General features: G+C 37.6%; 1 protein-coding gene across 2 annotated transcripts in view; it reads left to right on the top strand.

Moving 5' to 3' along the window:
• CNOT6L (CCR4-NOT transcription complex subunit 6 like) overlaps positions 1-19,347 on the top strand; it is a 74,001-nt gene extending 54,654 nt beyond the window's left edge. Inside the window, exons 7-12 of one of the 2 annotated variants that reach the window (XM_019556372.1) lie at positions 3,346-3,503; positions 4,575-4,729; positions 5,449-5,600; positions 7,048-7,275; positions 8,030-8,232; positions 11,510-19,347. In XM_019556372.1, coding sequence (XP_019411917.1) covers positions 3,346-3,503; positions 4,575-4,729; positions 5,449-5,600; positions 7,048-7,275; positions 8,030-8,232; positions 11,510-11,722 — 1,109 coding nt within the window. In that variant the 3' untranslated portion in view covers positions 11,723-19,347. The remainder of the gene's footprint in view (positions 1-3,345; positions 3,504-4,574; positions 4,730-5,448; positions 5,601-7,047; positions 7,276-8,029; positions 8,233-11,509) is intronic. The other variant, XM_019556373.1, reaches the window with a different exon arrangement.
• The last annotated feature ends 703 nt before the right edge of the window (positions 19,348-20,050 follow it).

Below are 20,050 nucleotides of genomic sequence, written 5' to 3' on the forward strand. Positions count from 1 at the left end.
CATGCTGTTTCTAGGCAGAGGACATTCCTTGCTACACTGCTTCCTTTTCCTGGTCCCTACTGTGTTCTTCTGAAAGCCTTCCAAAGTACAAGGCAGAACAACAATCTGTTACTATAGCAGGTGAAATTAATTTTGGACAAGTGTCATACCCAAAGCTATGCAAACATTTTTAAAAGCACTGTGAAGTGCTAGGTCTTCAAAACTTAATACTGCACTAACATTTTTTCTCTGTTCTCGTCTTCCCTGCTCACCTTTCTTTCCTTTGGCTGTAGTCTGGATTGCTTCTGTGTGTGTGTGTCTGTGTGTGTGTGTGTGTGTGTGTGTGTACATGTATGTGGCTTTTAACCAAAGATTCATATGCCATCATGGGGTTTTGTGTTTCCTTTTGTTATCTTCCAAGCCAAATTTGTGCCGATTATGGGTGAGCAGATGACACTGAGGATCAGCTGGTGCTACAAATATGTTGATTTGAGAAATCAAGCTGTGTTCTTTCTGCTGCTTTGTGGCCAGAATATAGGAGCCCTTATCTAGCACTCTTGGCTGAGCAAGCACCAGTGTGAGGAACTGTATAGGAAAAAATTGAATGGACCATCAGAGCAAAAATTCAATAACTATCAGGGAAACCAAAACAAAAAAATCTATTCTGTACTGTGCTTACTTGACCTGTTAAATTGCTGAATACTGTTACTTTGCACATTCTGCTGTGTTTTAACTGCATTCCTACATAATGGTCTTTAATATTGTTTGCAAGTAGCATCAGCCCAAAAGCTGGAAACAAATAGGAGTAAGGTCAGTCAGAATTTTTAGTGCTAGGGACAGACATTCAAAAAGCCTGAGCCTGAATTGATTCAGTCTTTGCAGGATAGTCTAACTTGGCTAGGCTGAACCAGTTTTGTAACCAGACATACATCACAGAAATGCAGGCACATGCCTGCAGTAGCTCAGGCTAGAGGCAAAGGGTGCTAGAGCAGCTCTCCCTTCCCTTCAGTAGGGCTGAGCTGAGGGAGGCGTGGCCAGGCCCTAGCAGGACACTGTTTATTCTTTCCTCTCCTAAGCAGCAGAGCAGGGAATATTTATCACCCCTAACTCAGTGTTTATCAACCCATTAAGAAAACAAAGCCTCTCTCCATTAACTAATGGAGCTCTTCTTAAACAGCTCTGCCAAGGAAGGACATTAAGCTCCCTGGTGATAAGGTCCAAAAAGCCTGTCTGCCTGTCATCTCCCACAGCATGGACCGTAGCCAGCATGTGGTCCGCTAGTTAATGCTGAGGTGTCTGTGTAAGGCAGAGGGGCGGAGGGAATAATCCTTGTTTAAGCAGAGAGAAACCGGGCAAATGCTCTGTGACTGCAGGTCTCTGCTGGAGCTCTGGCCAGGGAGCAGAGGGGCGGGGGTGAGCTTTTCTGTGGAGCAGAGAGCCCCACTCAGCACAGTGAGCATGCCGGGATGCTGGGGGTGTCTGCTTTATCTTAAGCCAGCAAGGGGTCTTGGACAGATATTGCATAAACTGGTTTGACCCAAATCAGTTAAGTCTGATGTTACATTAAATGTGGTTGAATGTATCTCAAACCGGTTTCAGCTGTTTTCAAACTGGTTTGCATGCATTGAACATCTGTTCTGTTACAGGCTTAAACAGGTTACAGGTTTTTCTGATCACTTAGACCGGTTTATGTGTAATGTCTGTCCCTAACGTAGGTGTCTAGAATAATGTTAGTAGGTAGGATTCTCTAGTTGGGTAAATTTTGTGTGTTAAAACAAAAACCCCTTTCATTTAGACTGACACATGACTTTGCAAATAATATGCAGTATTATATTTCCAAAGAATACTGTAGTTTTAGATGCATAATAATCAGAGACTCAAAAATATCTAAAAATTTAAGTCTGGCAATGTTTCCATTAAGGTCTCTAGTTTCCAGTAAGGTTTTACACTGTGGTGTCCTTCCTCCCCCCCCCCCCTTGTAATTCTCCACAATATGGAATATTAATCATATTTTCTCCACAGAGATATTCGCAGTATCTGTTCTATTTAGGCTATGTAGGGTGTGGCTACATGAACTTCCTAGTCTTTATGTTATCGAGTCCTCATTTATTAAGATACAACAAATAGAGCTGTTTTTGATGATTGCTGCTTTTGGTCTTGTTTTATGAAACTTTAATGAATATGCTACTGAGATTTTTCTGTGCCTGCAAAAGAAACCCACATATTTGCCTGCATTTAGGCTTAACAATTGTTGCACTAAGAAGTAATTCTTCAGAATGGCATTTTGGTCTCTTTCTACCCTTTGTGCTCTTTGTTTTCAATGAACACTATTAACACTTTCTCCACTTTTGTGAAATTTTTTCTTCTTGTTCCATGTCTAAATTTAAACATGAAAGCATGAGAGATCTTCTTGTTATTTTTTAAGCTTAAAGTGTTGCCTCAAACGTTGCTTCAAGTCTAAAACATCTGATTTCATTTTTTTTCCTCTTTAGTCCCAATGAGCTGATGATACCATAAGAAAGAGGGAAAATAAATCTGCTGGTTCATTAGGAATAAAAATATCTGCTTCGGTATCTTTATAGCCAATTTCTTGCTGAGAACCAATAAGATTCAGAGCAATAATAATGCTTTGGAAATTGGCATACAGTGTTTATAATATATTAGTACACATACTTTCATTGGGTACTAAGGAATATTGTCAAAACATTTTGCAAATACTCTGACAAATTGTTTTTATGATGCTATATAATTATATGTGTTTAAACCTGAAGCTGTCATTTCAGTGTAGCAGCAACAATAAATATCAGGTCTTTGGCTCAATTAGCAATCGTTACAGCTCTAGCATTTCCTTTTTCTCAAACAGAAATCCACCACATATTTTTTTGGATATTGATGAGCAACAAAATGGCTATATAGGGACCCAGTTGTCTTTGTCAGTTGCACCTGTAACAGCTGCTGAAGTTGGTGGGGGGTTGTAAGTGCTTGCAACTGAGTTAATCCAGTCTTTGTGTTTCATTTTAATTATTCTCAGGCTTTAGTGTGTACAAGACTGGTAACTGCTCGGCAGACTGACCACAAATTCTACTAGCCGTTACTCTTTGTGCGAGCAAAAGTATATGTTGTACATCCAAGCTAGATCCTTTTTTCAAAGTTTAACCTTGTGTGCCAGTAACAAAGTTTTGAAGGATTCTTATGACACTGGTTAGTGAAACTCTGGGAGAAAAACCTAGTGACTTACTTGAAACGCTTTCTTAACTTCAAGTAAAGAAACATGCAAAAATATGGTAGGATTAGTCTCTCAATAAGTTTTTATTATTTTCCCCTCAACCTTCATAAATAATATTCCCACCTTATGTTTCCTCCTAGCTTCATTCACAGTTATGTGTTACAATGTATTGTGTGATAAATATGCCACCCGGCAGCTATATGGCTACTGCCCATCCTGGGCATTAAATTGGGAGTATAGGAAAAAGGGAATCATGGAAGAAATCGTGCATTGTGATGCAGATATCATTAGTCTTCAGGTAAATGTAACCACTTTTTTGGCTTTCATTTTAAAATGGAGGAGCAATTCATTTGTGTATTTTGGACCTATATTGTATTCACAGCATTGTTCTCTATCTGTTTAACAAAACATTTACCATTACAAAATATATACATAGCTTATTCATATTTTGTTCCTGTTCGTTAACTATGTTAAACAACTGAGGCAAAATTAGAAAATCTAATCATAACTTTACATTGGAAATTCTATATTAGAGAACAAATTAACTCCTTGTTGATGATTTGCACAGTAATGGATTTGGCTGAGAAGCAGCAACAGCTTTATGTTTGGAAGAAGTGTGTTGTTAAATTAATCTGCTATAATGCTTGTCCTGTGCAGTAACTATTCATGTTAAACACATGCCTGAAGGTGTTCTTCTGAAATCAAGGGAACTATTGATATGCTTGAAGTTAAGCATTTGTGCCAGATTTGTGTCTGTGTTCCCAACTCAGTCATAGGTGTTCATCTTAAATGTTCAGTGTGGTTAGCTGGCTGTTGCTGCTTTAAAAATGTCCTCAGCTTCACTTTGAAACCAGCTCTGCTAGTTGTGCAGGAAAAAAAAATCACAAGAAGAGAATGACTGGCTTGTTCTGTAAAAGCTCAAGCTAAGCCTAGTACCCAAGCGGTGTATTTCTGTGGAGATCAAACATTGTTATTGAACAGGGGAGATTTGCTAAGAGTTCAAAAAGCTCAGCATTAATGGCTGCTGGATATCTAAATCTGACACACAAACCTAGGATAGTATCCTCTTTCAGATGTCAAAAACAGCTGACGATCTCCTATTTATACCCAAAATACACCTGTTACTTTCCTTTCTTTTGTAATTCCTTTTACTTTTGATGTGCATGAATCCAAATACATTCCATCCATCTGACAACTAATATAATGTGATATGATGTGGTCTCTGTAGGCAATATAAATCTAGTTTTGGCATAAATTACTCATTGGCAATATATTTTCATCTCAGGGGAGGGGTATGGTTGAGGGGATGGTTCATATTAATAATCTGTTGATTTTTCTTCATTGTAATGTTAATTGTTTTCAATTCCAGGAAGTGGAAACAGAGCAATACTTCACCCTCTTTCTGCCAGCATTAAAAGAGCGTGGATATGATGGATTTTTCTCTCCAAAGTCACGTGCCAAAATCATGTCTGAGCAGGAGAAAAAGCATGTGGACGGCTGTGCAATATTCTTCAAGACAGAAAAGTAAGGGAGCCAAGCAACTTCATCCACAAGCAAAACATAGGGAATAAAACAGTGGCACTCAAAACATTGATGTTGGATTTGGGGAGGGAAAGTGTTTTTTGCAAGAGGAGTGGCAATCAAGTTAGTATGCTATTAAACAAAATACTGAGATTGCTGCAGAGTGCTTCACTTGATTTTCAGACTGCAGGAGGAAGAAAGGGGCAGGGCAGAGGGCAGGGCGCTGCTCCCCTCCCCCCATCACTGCTTTGTCTGCTGTAGCATTGGGGTGGGATTCCAAACAACCCTCCAATTCTGTACCTGAAATATGAAATTTATAAATTTGTTATAATATATTTAGAATCTAACTATTGGGGCTTGTCTTTATATTTAAGTAAATACAGTAGCTTAGTTACCATTAACATAGACTTTTTCCGTGGCATGTAAAAGGTCAAATGTCTTCCCGTGGCTGTATTTGAGTCAGCCAACCAATTTGGTGTGACTTAAGAAGTTCACCCACTTAAATTCTTAGAAGGGCAAGGGAATTTTTTTTTATAAGAATGAGAGAATGGGTGGAGGTAAGGATAACTCTTGTACCTCTTGCACAAAGAAGCCCCAAATGAGATTGGGCCCTAAGGAATGTGGCTGTGAAAAAATGTCTTAAACTTCAGCAAGTGTATAATGCAGCTGTGTGCTAAATGACCATGTTGGACATTCTTACACGTGCTTGTGTGTTTACCCAGATTCACATTGGTGCAGAAGCACACTGTGGAGTTCAACCAGGTAGCAATGGCCAACTCTGAAGGTTCAGAAGCTATGCTAAATAGAGTCATGACAAAGGACAACATTGGAGTTGCTGTGGTGCTAGAAGTGCACAAAGAATTATTTGCAACAGGTATGTATGAGAACTGCTTTCCTACAGATTGAGAGGGACAGGGTCCTGTTAGAGGTGGGAATGACTTCTATTTTATCAAATTGTGTAGGGTATGCCTTCATATGACTGCTCCTTAAATATTTGGAATGGGACACCATAGAGTTAGCTACTCTGATAATAATTCCTACAAAACGGGAAACCTCTTCCCTGAGATGGAAGACACAAGTTGGCTTTTGAAAACTGGTGTTTTCTGTTAGCTTCTTAACCTGAATGTTGGTTACAATTGGTATTCTCCTCTCAAGTCCATCTTACTACCTGTTTTTGAGTTCCATTTCCCCCCTACTTATTGAACATACTTCCTCAGGCAGGTGTGTCCATGTAAAAAAAAAACCTCCTTCTGCCAAGGAGGTGCTGTTGCTCAGCTTTTCATACTGAGATCTCATCTTTCTTTCTATTTAGTGTCTTTCTTCTCTCTGTCTAACATCTCCAGTGGGTGGTACTGAATAACTCACTGGAAAGGAACTAGATTCAAACAGCCTTTCGTGAAGGATGACTAGTGAGTGAAATTGCTTAAAAAGCATTCACATCTATGACTTTGTCACCGTCAGTGTTCTGGGATTTTTAATATAGCCCTGGAATGAGTAAATTTCTTTATGAAACTGTCTACTAGCTGGTCACCAGTTTCCCCATTCTTGAACAAATAGTAGCCTTGGCTTCACTGTTGCTACAATGGGACTTTATATGACTAGGGAAAGGCCCAAATCCAATTAGAAAACAATTTTTTACAAGAAAGAAAGGCAGAAATTCTCCATCTAACACTTTAAACAAGTGGCATTTACTTTTTTAGGTGGCTTTTTTTGCCTTAAATTGTATCCTATTAAGAGAACCTGAAACTCATCCAGATCCTATAGCACCTAGGAGGGAGTAAACCTACTGCAGTGAGTTAAAACTGTCTAGTATGTGGTAGTAGAGGTGGAGTATTTTAAAAATAGTTTAACAGTAGGGGTCAATGTCCTTAGAATAAGGTTTTGCTAAGGTGTATTCCAGAGATGGTATCTTCTTTTATAGAAGCAGTGCTGTCATTTTATCACTGTAGTTGTTTTGTGTTCTTACCTGTTACTGTTACCAAGTCACATAACGATACCAGTGTTTGAAGGATGTAGCTTGACTTAGCAATTGACACTTAATTTTAATATCCTTGAAAGGACTTGTTAATTATATCAGATGAGATAGTTAAAATTTGCCCCTTTACCTTTTGAAAAGTTCATATTTGAGATCTGTAAGCAAATAATAGAATGTGTCACATCTCTGAGAGAAACTTCTTCAGTAGAAGTAAGAGGTTCTCCATTCACTAATTTGTCAACTTCCAGCTAATAACCGTGCAAAGTTTAACGTATCTGTTGCATATGGAAAGGGAATTCGTTACATTCATGTAATCAATATGTTTGTACCAATTGTGTTTATCTAGGTATAAAGGCTCTTCATGTTGTGGACAGACAGCTGCTTATTGTGGCAAACGCCCACATGCACTGGGACCCTGAATACTCAGATGTGAAACTCATTCAGACTATGATGTTTGTCTCAGAACTGAAAAATATCCTTGAGAGAGCCTCTAGCAGGCCTGGTAGCCCAACAGCAGATCCTAATTCTATTCCTCTGGTGCTGTGTGCGGATCTTAATTCCTTGCCTGATTCAGGTATTTAGAAATGGCTTCTTGTTGATTTTACTCTTTTTACTAGAAGGTGGCTTTTGGGTCATCTTTCCACCCAAGATGTTTGGTGTGTTTGTACCTCATCACTTACTGATAAAATCTTTTAGTGGCAAAAAGCTGTTATTGGTTTTGGAAGTCTGTATCAAGTTCTATAACTCCGTTAGAATAATCTTTCGTGATTATATGAACTACTGTAGTATTTGCTGTGCTTTTAAAAAAATGGTAAGAATTCTGGAGTATAGTGCATCAAACCTCTAGCATTGATATATTTAAATACAAGTTTAGATATAGTAGTAATCTTGTATAAAATTGTGGTACACTTGTCAAAATGAATGCTTGAGGAATGGAAATAGTTAAGAATAAATTTATGGTTTGTTGCACTTGGGGGGTGGGAAAATAAAATGAGTGAAATGAATGGATATGCTATAGTCTTTTTGATGCTTAGTTGTGCAAAAATACTTGCTGGCTGCCACCGTACTGATTGATTTTTTTTTTTTTTTTTTTTTCCCCATCTTAAGCTTTTTTTTAATACCCCTGTCCAAAGCTGTTGGAGAGCCTTTTGATCAGCTAATAAGAAGTTCCTACGTTTCCCAGAGAGACTGGAGGGAGGAGGGGAAAAAATCCCTGGCTGTCAGATGTATCTGTACTTAGACTACAAAGATAAGAAAGATCTTTGTGTGGTGTGGTACAGTTCAATAGTAATTTAAAGCAACTAATTGAACCTTTATTTTGAAAACAGGTGTTGTGGAATACTTAAGCAATGGTATAGTAGCTGACAACCATAAGGACTTCAAAGAGTTGCGTTACAATGAGTGTCTCATGAACTTCAGTGGTAATGGAAAAAATGGAGCTTCTGAAGGAAGAATCACACATGGCTTCCAGCTCAAGAGCGCCTACGAAAACAACTTGATGCCTTACACCAATTACACTTTTGATTTCAAAGTAAGTGGGTCAGTACAGTGGCTCGCCAAAGTTGCATGAGCTGTGTAGTAGAGCATGCCTTGTACTTAATGACAGCTATTTCTACATCTGCTGTTGCAAAGGTTTTGTTCATATTTCCTTTAGATTTTTTTTTCCAAAGTCTTCAAAAATGTTCAGTCATTTTGAATTGAATCAAGGTTTTGGATCTTAATGATATCCTACGTCAATTTAACATTCTGTGTTGTGACTAAGTTATTTCATTGTATAAGCCAGGGGTCAGCAACTCCCAGCATGCATGCCGAGCATAGCATGCAAGGCCATTTTGCTCGGCGTGCCACCACCAGCCAGGCTTTACACAGCTTCCGCCAGCCACAGAGCCTGAGCTGCTCCCAGCAGGAAGCTGGGAGGCTGCAAGACCTGCTGCAAGCAGACAGGGCTCCTTGGCCTGGCTGCAAACAGCTGCTCCAGGCTCCAGCATGTTGGTGCTTGGGCACCTTCCAAAGTAGACATTGTGGGTTTTTTGGCACTCCGGCCAAAAAACATTGCCTACCCTGGTATAGGCTTTGAATTTGCCATTTTTTAAATGTTGAAAGTTCCCTGCCTCCTTTTCATGTTCTAAGACTTAAGAAGACATGCTTCACATCTCTTCCATTTATTGTTCTGTCATGTTCACTTCCTTGCAAGGTAAGTATTCTTCATCTTTTTCAGTTTCCTTTTTTCCTTGTGTCTGAAGCATTCTCTAATTCTGTAATACTTTTTTATATGATGTAGTGGTTAATATTCAGTGTAGTGTTCCAAAAAAAAGCAACCTGTTGCCTTCCAACTTAATAGCATAATATTTTTCTAAATTACTCTGTTTCAAACTATTCTTAACTATATTTGCTTATGGACTACAGATACATTTGGCAGAAAAAAACCTTTCAAGCTGTTGACAACATTTTCTTACATCGAGAAGTTACTTGGAAATCAGTAGTGTGTGTTAATATTTAAGATTCTTTTCCCGCCTCAATATGTACTTACAATTTGTGTAGCAGATCTAGATTTTCATGTGCCAGTCTTGCCCACATGGTTCTCTCGGTTAGTACTTTTTTAAGTTCTTCTCACTCCTTTCTCAAGCTAGCTAACCTAAACTGTTTGTAGATAAGTCACCTTACTGTTTTGCCTTCTTTCACACTTTTGAGTATTCTAAACTGAATTAAAACTAGTCTTTGTCTGGAACCATGTGGTGCCCTACTGTTAAATTTCTTCATGGCAAGAATTTAGCTGCTTAATCACCTCTTACAGAAGTAGAGCTAGTGAGGACACCCACTACTAGGTCAGTGGTTCTCAGCTTGTCTGGACTTGAGGCAGTTCTCCATAACTCTTTTGAATTGAGTGGTACTCAGTTTTAAAAACTAATTCATATATTACAGCAGTGGTTTTCAACCTGGAATCCCCTATGTCTAAGGAGTCTGTGAAGGATGACTGATCAATCAGAAATATATGAATACCCCCACTTAACATTCAAAGAGGTCTGCACCTCTATTTGAAACTTTTTAGGGGTCCTCAAGTGAAGAAAGGTTGAAAACCACTGTATTACAGCGCTTACCTCCTTGCAGAGGGGCTAGGTAGTGGCAGTAGGAGGTTGGCCGGCCAGGGATAAGCCTGAGTCTGTGCTTAGCTGTTTATATCCTCATACTTAACCTACGTCCTCCCACCTGGTGGCATCTTTCAGAGGATCTGGCTCAACCCACTTGCCAGATATACATGACAGCAAGCCTTCCATCTGTATTTCTTTGGATGACCCTTAGAGTTTAATCTTAAGTAAGGTATACTGGAAGCTCTCTAATCCTTGAATTAGCAGCTGTTTTTAATGTCACCTTTTAAAGTTTTGCTAGAAACTCAGCATGGTGTGTACCTTCAAATTGATAAATATCAATAAATTAACTCTGAGGCCTGAATTTCTGCTAATACGTTACTGATAAAAAGTAGATTTGGGTCAGATCTCCCTTGATACCTTCTGGGGCAAACTTGCATGCAGTTAAATCACTTTTAGTATTGAATTACATTATTCTGACGTTCATTGTTATCTACTTTCTCGTGATGCTGTGAACACCTTTTGTTACTTCCTGCTTCTGCTGTGCTTGCAGAAATCCTTGATATACCTTGAATTTCATCTTATTCCATCTAACTTCCATCATGTTATCTACTGTGGCTGTTCTGCTTTTGTCTTCCCTGAGCTTAGATTTGAAGTCTTGAATGATTACTTGAACCCTACTGATGAGCTGTAATGTTTAACATTATACCTCTTCTCCTGTTCAGCAGTACACAAGCTTTTTTGAGCCTGCTATTCCTTAGGAGATATTAGGAAAATCCTCAGGATTATATATTCTCTACTAGTGTTTCAGCTTCTCTTAGCTTCTCTTGACTCCCTGCTTTTTTAAGCTTAAATGTTACTGTTTTGATACTGTCTTCCCTCCTTGATCATCACATTCAAGTGCAGTAGGATTGCTATTACTTGGCAGCTCATCATTCTCAAAAAGCCCTAATTTTTACCCCCGTTTTGGCACTAAATTGTTGCACAACTTATGCAGGATTGAGGAACCACAAGTTCCATTGTGTGATCCCAGGTGACAGCAATGGGTCTGAACTAGTAAATGCTGTGTGTCAGTGAATTGGTTTTAAGCGCACTCTTCAGAGTCAATAATAAGGTGACAGGTTTTGTGTGACCAATTAGCCTGTTGTGAATATGCTGTACATGTTGTACAGTTATGCCCAATAGTATTATTTTATTTTTAGAATCACTGCAACAATATTCAAACAGTGGTAGGCCTGTAGGTTTAACACTTCCTGCTAGTTAGTAACCACCCAAAGGGTCTGGTATTCAAGACTTCCTTAGTGCTGATTTTTAGCCAGCTGGTTATTAACTTCTTGGAAATTCCTGTTTGGAAGATAGTTGTCACAGTCGCATACTTTATATTCTTTATAGCTTTACACTTGATCAGTGAAAAAGCTTTATCATCATGTAGACTACATGTAAATGATACAGCAGCAGGTTCCCCCATCTTGTATACCAGACATTGCATTCCATAATTCCACCCTGCTAGGGCTATGCAGTCTCCGCTATGTATCGTGCAATATGTGGTCCTTAATTGCTGCTTGTCTCCCTACAAACTGTGGAGAGAAGTTAACGAGTATTGGATTTTTTTGTGCTAAAATAAATCTGTGTTTGGAAACTACACTAGGATGTGAGACTTGTTTTAACAAAATCTTTTTATTTTTGTTTTGTTTTTCTCCTCTCTCTCCTCTTTTTCTCTAGGGTGTAATTGACTACATTTTCTATTCCAACACTCATATGAACGTGCTTGGTGTCCTCGGGCCTTTGGATCCTCAGTGGCTGGTTGAGAACAACATCACTGGGTGTCCTCACCCTCACATCCCTTCAGACCACTTCTCACTGTTAACACACCTCGAACTCCACCCTCCACTCCTGCCTCTTGTCAACGGTGTTCACTTACCAAACAGGAGGTAGTGGAGCCCTGCCCCTTAGAGGGCTAGGACCTGTTGTTATGGACCTGTACAGTTGTAAATCAAAGTATGTAGGAGTGAAGTATGGCCAACCTTAAGCTGCTTCTTCAAGCTCCTTTCATTGTGTGTTTGATATGAGACTTTGCACATTTTGGTGCATATTGGTATCATTTGGCACTAGGGCTGGAACCAAAGTATTATTCCCTTTTCAGGTTTTTAATTTAATTTTAAAGCTGGCAAGCTTGTTTTGTTTCATTTGGAAACTGCATTTGTAAACAGACGCATCAGATTGAAAACTTGCATATTAATCTATCTAAAATGTAGTGCTTTATTCCAAATTGTAGCAAAAAGAGCCATTTTTAAAAGGAAAATATGTAACACTTAAAACTGAATGAAAAGGACTTGTTTTGTAGGGGAAATAATTAGAAATACTAACTTTTTCTGGACTCAGAGATATGTGTGCTGCACCCAAAACAAATTTTGCACATCAGCAAAGCACTTAACGTTGACTGTAAATTATTAACAGTGTAGCCCTCCCCTTCTCCCCATCTAGCTAATGTTGAAAAACCAAAGACAGTTGCATATATCTATTGAAATTTGAGGGCTAAATTATCTCCTGATGTATCTCCATTCACTACAATGGAAATATGCCATCAGAACAATTAGATCTGAGCATTTAAAGCTGTATAAAACTCTCTTGCTTGGCAGACATATTGGTAATTTACTTGGAACTCTGAAGAACATAAATCTTTTATTTTTCTGACTAAGAAATGTATCAATCCAAACTCTATTAAACAGTCATCTTAGACAAACCAAGACAGGAAGCTGTTCAGCAACATAGCATTGGAACAGGACTTTAGGAACAAAGTTAAGAAATTGCACTTAAAAATTATTGCAAGAACTTTTTGAGTTGTGATCTGCAAGAGCAAATTTGTTCCAACCCTATCTTTGGGTCTCCTTTTGGAAAGTTAAGTTGCAAAGATGGATTGGATGCAACTGGTCAAACTAGGGGTACAGGAAAAACAACTCTGGAAATGATCTTACTTCTGTCTCCAACAGGCATGTTAAATAACTGTCTAGGTGTTTTTATGTGTGTGGGGGAGGAGAGAGTGGTAGCCATCATCATTCCTTGGATTATTTTTCCTGACCCTAGTTGCCAAATAGCCATCATATGCTTTTAATAATCGTTGTTTCTCTTTGTTGGTTAGGGTTGAATTAAAAAGCTACTGGTTCATTCCCAACTGTTAATGTTCTCAAGTTGTGTTGGACTCTTTTCTTTTATGCTCTAGGTGGCCAGTTAATAACTTTGTGCCTCAAGAGGCAGTAAACATAATGCAATTTTCTGAAAGAATTTAGTAGGCTGCTTTAAATGTTTAAAAAATGGCACAGTAATAAGAAAAGGTTGTGTCTGTGTTTTTAAGTTTTTCTTTATTCTGCTTTTTTGCTGCTATAAGATTTTCTTGAATTTATATTTTAAACTTTTCATGCACTTTACTGTTTCTAGTCTCAAAATGTAATATTTTTAATAAATAAGAATTTTTTCCATTATGTGAATGAAATTTTTAAACAGATTGATAGCCTATATTTGTCTCATTCATATATTTAAAAAATCAAATTTAAATTGTTAAATTAGTTTTAAATACTAAGGAGCCATCTTCTGTCTTGCAAAACTGATACTTTAGGCTGTTCCACCATTCTTTAATTAATATTCCTTTTGTCATTTTTATATACAGGAAGTCATCCATAGAAAATCAATTGGGCTAGAGTAGAAAATCTATCCTGATTTTTTGTTTTGCTGGGAGGGCGGGAGGGCAGGGGATATAATGATTGGTTTGGCAGAACCACAACTCCCATTCAGAAGTGCCTAAAAATGGAGGCATCCTCTATTGTCTAATATAAATTGGACATTTACTTTAGTTGAGTGAAATTAATGTAAATAATGTCTTTTTGTGCGACACCAAAAAAAATCTTTTAAAGATGGATTTTCCTCAAGGTGCAGGTATCTTTTTATATACCTCAGTGTTCAACACCCTGCCAGGCTTATAAATTGAAAAAGTAATTAGAGTATAGTACTGGAAAGTAGAATAGCATGAAAAACTTAATTTTGTGGACATTACCTTTTTGTAATCAGCTACTGTATCTCTTTGGAGGGGTGGGTTCTCTGCTCTGGAGGTATGCACTAACAAACCATTTTCCTCCTTTCATACATGCATGTTAACTAGCAATGTGAGCAATATTTCCTACCATACTTCACTCCCAATATTTTTGAGATGTTTGTATAAAACGGAATTTAAAGTTCACCTATGATTGTATATGATCTGCAGAGGAGCCCGTTTATTAATAATAATAAAATAATCTTTTGTAATGTTCGGGAGGGAATAAATTGGGAAACATTGTAAACAGCTTAGGTTTATTTTTTTTAATTTTCTTTTGATTTATAATTAAGTGAGGCAATCTGTTGCAGGAAGGTGTTTAATTGGGTTTTCTCTGCTTCTAAATGCACTCTTCAGAACGTCCATAATCCTGTGTAATTTTTAAAACTTGTTCTGTTTGATAAATGTTGCACAAAGCCTCTTATGTGAAAATGGGTGTTTGTGTTTCAGCTGGCACACACTTGGGGCATGTTTACCCAAATTTTACATGTTCTTCCCCCTGTCACTTCTTTCTCATACATTCTGCTCTCCACTGCCCTGCTGTTTTTCCAAAAACAAGGAGCACTACCTTTTATTGAGCTTCTATTTCAGGTGATCAGAAATGCTGCTTCCTTTTAATGATTTTGTTTTCATTTGTGGTTTTTATCATACAAATAATCTGGAACATTATCAGTAATAAACTGAACAGACTAAAAGCGAGCAACATTTTTAAACAAAAGCACATGTATCATACACATGTTAACACACATGTCAGTGTGTGTTATGGATGGAGCCTCCTGGCTTACAAAGTCAAGGACTTGAGCAGTTTTGAATGTGCAAATCTTTAATTAAGCTTTTTTTGGGTAATGGAAGGGGGAGGGAAGGAAACTGTGGAAAGTTGAGGTACCACAGTTGTTCACAATAAATAGATGGGCACCTAAATATACCAGACACTGATCCTAGTCTCCTAGCTTTAAACATTGGGACTACTGCAGCATCCTCAGGACTGATAACTAGAAAAAAGTTCAAATTCGTATAGTGCTCCTTGCTTAGTTTGTTTTCAAAATATTGTGCCTGGTGTTGACTTCAAAGCAACAGCACTGCCTAAAGCAGAGAAAAAAAAATCTAACACCATTCTACAAGCAACTTTTTAAAATTCAGTATGGTAAATCTGTTAGATACGGGGTTTTGTGTGCGTGTGTGTGTGTATATAAAAATGAGAATTTTTGTACGATGTACCTGAATATTTTTGTTTCATTTATTTTGATGTAAAGAGTGAACATTTTGCATACCACATGTTGAAGTCAGGTATGGCACAATGGGTTCTGAGACCAGCTTTTCCCATTTGCCTTGTTTAAAGCTATGTCTTTTCTTCAGTTTCTTGCATTCATCAACTACTTCATTTCACCAAGAAGCTTACTTTGTGCGTTTTGAAGCCACTCTTGTTTCTAATCTGGAGAAGCATTAAACTGTATTTCTTGTTAGTCCCAGCTCCTTGATTCCTATGTTTATAGACTATGGCCACAATCTTCAAACTTACACATTTTTCAAAAGGGCTCAATGCTGGTAGTACTCCCAAAATTTCCCAATTGACTTCACTGGGGACAATGTTGAGCCAGTGCTGAGAAAATCTGAAAATCTCCCAGCCTGCTTTCTTTTTAAGTCTGATTCCTAAACTGAAGTTCAGACATTTAAATTACTACTAGCCTGGTGTGCAAGGGTGCTGAGCACCTGTGGCTTAGGTTTACTCAAGAATTTCTGACAATCGGGCCATCTATAGTTTTGGTGTTTGTTGTATATGACTTTAGGAGCCCTACTTTCAGCACTTGGTTCTGAAGGCTTTGGTCTAATTTACCAAGGAGTAGACTACAATATAAAAGGCTCATATCACTTGATTCCATGGGGTCTACATTTTTGGTTGGTGAGGGGTTACAGATGTGGACTATGGAGAGGAGAAAAACTATAATTTTTAAAAAGAAATTAAAGGTCACTTCGTATTTTAACTATAATAAGTTACGTGAGGAAACCATTCTTTTACTTGCCCATTTAAATAGTTTTAAGACTTCTAAATCACTTGTGCATTATTAATATTCTCCCAGTAGTAAACTGAGAAGAAGTAGTGGGCAGTTATTAACACCTTTCCTTTCTTTGTTTCTTTTTTAAAGGTCAGATTTAAACCCTACAACAGAACTGACTGTTTCCATTCTAAATCTAGGCTTTCAGCATGAAACTTGGCATATGAGATCTGAGTGAAAGGATTTTTTAATACTAATTGTCCATAAAAATGATAGGCTGCAATATAAACATGAAAGGATTAGTTTGCAGTCTTGAATTTTATGCAACTCCTGTAACAAATGGAGTTGTTATAGCAATATTAAACTTTAAACAGGAATTGTTTTAAATGGCCTGAGTAGTGTATATAATCCTACAGGTAGTAACTTTCCAGGTTTTTCTGAAGTTAGTTCTCATTAGCAAGGAATACCTACATAAAAATAGATGTCATAACATTTTAGGATTACCTTTTAGAATGACTCTTTTCCCTTCTGTATTGGGAAAATTGAGCTGAAACATATTGAGACATCAATAATGGCTAAACATTATAAAGAAAGAAGTCATCTGCTTCTGTGTAGTTATATTCTTTATTTGACCTGGTTATTTTTTTTTCCCAGTATTTCAATAGAATATGCTGTGCAAGTCTTCCTAAATATTCTGAAATTTTGGAGTATTTAACATACAGCATAAGTCAAGGAGTTAATAACAACATAGTTATTACATATGTGTATTATAATACATATTTTGAGGTCTGATTTGCTTTTTAGCAACCTTCATAAAATGAGTTGCCCAACAGAAAATGAAGTAACATTGAATAAGATTCTGGTCCCACCGAAGCTGATGAAAGCATTGTCATTGACCTTTAGACCAATAGTTTCATCCCTAGTATCTACACAACTACCACTACTGCTGAGAATGTTAAAAGTGATTTAAAAGATCAGTGGCTGAATACATAGGGCTTCTGAATGAACTAATAATTTCTTTCCTGTTGAAGTGGTCTATCCAGAATAGTATGGAGGCAGAATGGCACAGGGAATCTTTAATATGCTAGGCTAGGAAAAGACAGAATTTGGGGGTGGGGCTTTTTCTGTTTAATAATGTGGTAAGACCTGAACACTCTTTTGAAAGAGTACAGAGAAAACTCTTAATAACAATAAAATAAAATAAAAAACCCATTTATCAAATCATTTTATGCTAGGTGTCAGCCTAGAATTAACTTCTACAAATTATAAACAAATGAATATTGGACTTGCACATGCTACAACTGATTGGGGACAAACATTTTTTTAAAAGCTGAACCCTAAATGTTGAATGCATTTGTATCCTGTGTAGTAGTGACCACATCTGGCACCAAGATGGATAATACTTGATTTTGTTGCAGAGAACCAGGGTAAGGAAAAGAGAGTGATGAAACTGAAGGGGCTGTGGGTGAGGTATTGAAAGCAACTGGAAAAATGACAATAAAATTACGACCTTTTAAAACAAGCTCTTGTTTAAAACAAGTTACAGCATAATTTGACTCTAATGGATAATAAAGCATGGTATCTAAATTATAGTTTAAGATTGATTTGGTCTAAGGATGGCACACTTTAGGGATGCATATTCTTTGAGTATGTTCTGAAATAAGTTTGAAGTTGGGGAATGTATGTTTGTACTTCAAATTTGAACAATTCTGATGGCAAAACATGCCAAGTGATATGACTCTTGTCTTTTTTTGTTTTGCAAATAGTACAGCATGGGTTTTTTTCCTTTTTCTAAGCTTGCAAAATCCTTCACTGCTGTAGTGGGGAAGGATAGCTATTCTGGTACTTGGTCTCATGTTTTTGTTAAACAGTTTCCAAGATATAGACAATTTACCAAGTTTGCATTTGTCTGTATTTGTCTTTGTTCTTAATCAAAGAATCATGGTGGCTCTCTTTACAAGTGTTGTTTATTTTGGCTTTGGCTTCAATTTTTAATTGATGCATAGTGTGGTTTTTCCAAGCAATTAAAGTGTAGTGTGCACCATGTTAGCTAAACTTGCCTGTAATTCACTAAACCCATACATTTGACTGGATCAGTGGTGATAAAAGCTCAGGCTTTGCTTTTGTTCACAATGGCAATATCTCACTCCTAGGTACAGGAGACCCTGCCTCTGTCATCTGAAAACTGTAATATAACTCTCTCTCCCCTCCTCTGTCTTCCTTTCTCTACAAATCCTCTGAAGTACCTTGTTTCCATTTTATGAAAACTCTACCTGTGCTCTGGAAAAAATTCCGACTCCAGACTTAGCTCTGCGTTTGGACAGCTAGAGTATTGCACACACAGACTTTGAATTAAGTGCCAATTCTGCTTCCACTGAAAGCTATGGCAACTTTGCCTTGACAACAGTGGGAAGCAGGTCAGGCCTATGGTCAGTGTTGAGCTGCAGATTTCTTAAACACTAGCCATTTGGGGAAAAATATATCTTTTTTTTTTTTTGAGTTTCTGTGTAATTGCCCTACTGCCAGAGAGTTGTGGATATAGGTTAAAGCTTTTGAAAAATGCACAGCTGCATTTTTCTGTTTCTGATCCTCACAGAGCCACAGTTAGGGTTGGGCCTTCATTGCATATAACCTGCTTAATTGTGTAACATTAAATAAGTGCCAACTGAGGGAATTCTCCAGGAGGGACTGTTTGACAGTAGGTCCAGCCAATTTCTTCTTACATTTTTCATAAGAAAATACTCTAACCTTTTAAATTTGAAAGACATAGTTTCATGTACAGTTCAGAGACCATACATATCCTCTTTTATTTAAGTAAGTAACTTCATCTAGTTGTCAGAAAGCAAAGCCTTCTTTACTTTAGGTCTGAGCAAAATGCCTAAACAACGTATCCCACAAAAGGAATTTTTAAACTATTGACCTTCCTCAAACAATTTGAATTTTCTCTTCAAATTTCAGAATTTAAAAAATGCTCATTTAAAAAAAATAAAAAAATTAACTGAATAAAGTGCCACGCAGTTGTAGTGTCACTGACTCCACTGAACCAGTCCATTAATTTGTCATCCATAATTCTACTTTTCTAGCAAGAGACTGTCAGACAAAAATCACCAGCTGTTTTGTTACAATTTACCAGTCAATGAGGTGGAAACTCCTAATTGCACAGCTCAGCTGAGATTTTGCGCAATATATACTGTACAGCACATGCGTGCAAAAGGGAGAGGTTTTACTTTTTACAGACAGTGTGGACAGTACTGAATAAAGACTAACTGTGCTAAGCAGTCCTGCCTTTTTTAACCTTGTGGCAGCTCAAAAGGGAGGTGCTGAAAATCCTGAACTATTATTGTCAGATGACAGTATTTTTTTCCATTCTGGAGATTGGGTACTGCTCACACATGATGTATAGGGCTAAATATCTGCTTGTTTCTTTGCACCTGTGTACTTTTATTTCCCTCTGTAGGCAATAAATGGCCATTTTGCAACCACTCTTTCGTGAGCTGTCTTTTCTTAAGTCACTTCTCTTAATAGGCCTTGGGCATAGAGGAGCTGGGTGGCAGCACATGGACTTGATGCAGAACAGGAATAGCCAGTTTATAAGTCTTGGTGTTCATGATTAAGTAGCTGCTATCAGCTACATGCTGGATGGCAGGGAGTGAAAGCTCAGATGACAAGTTTGCTCCGAAGCCCACTGAATTCAGTCTTTATATCAGTGGGTGTTCAATCAGGGCCTTAGCAAAAATAGGTGGAGTTATACTAATTTGCATGATTTCCTAATCCATTTTTGATATGAAATCTTACAGGATAAATTCTGGGCTCTGAAAAACCCTGGTATGGCTTCCACCTCTATTTTATAGAACTGTTAAAGCCTAGGTCTGCCATGGTAGTACACCATAGTTTAAAGGGTAACCTTGTACAAATTACCGAGTGTTAAGAGGTGACCAAAAGAGATGGCTTGATGTACATAAACCAGATAAGCAAATAATCCACTTTTCAAAGCACTACTCCACTTATGCTACAGTTGCTTACTTCCAAGGATGCTAAGCTTCATCTTCCAAGTATCAAATTGTCCTCTGTTGCTATTAAAGTTAAGGGTGTTAGTGTCTTGGTTTGGTACTCTTCACAGGGGAAGAAAACTGTCTTGTTCCAGCTCGCATCTACATTAGAAGCTAGAAGGAGAAAATATCTTTT

This window comes from Crocodylus porosus, unplaced genomic scaffold (assembly GCF_001723895.1).
Source record: "Crocodylus porosus isolate Cpor-Errol unplaced genomic scaffold, CroPor_comp1, whole genome shotgun sequence".
NCBI classification, from domain to species: Eukaryota; Metazoa; Chordata; order Crocodylia; family Crocodylidae; genus Crocodylus; species Crocodylus porosus.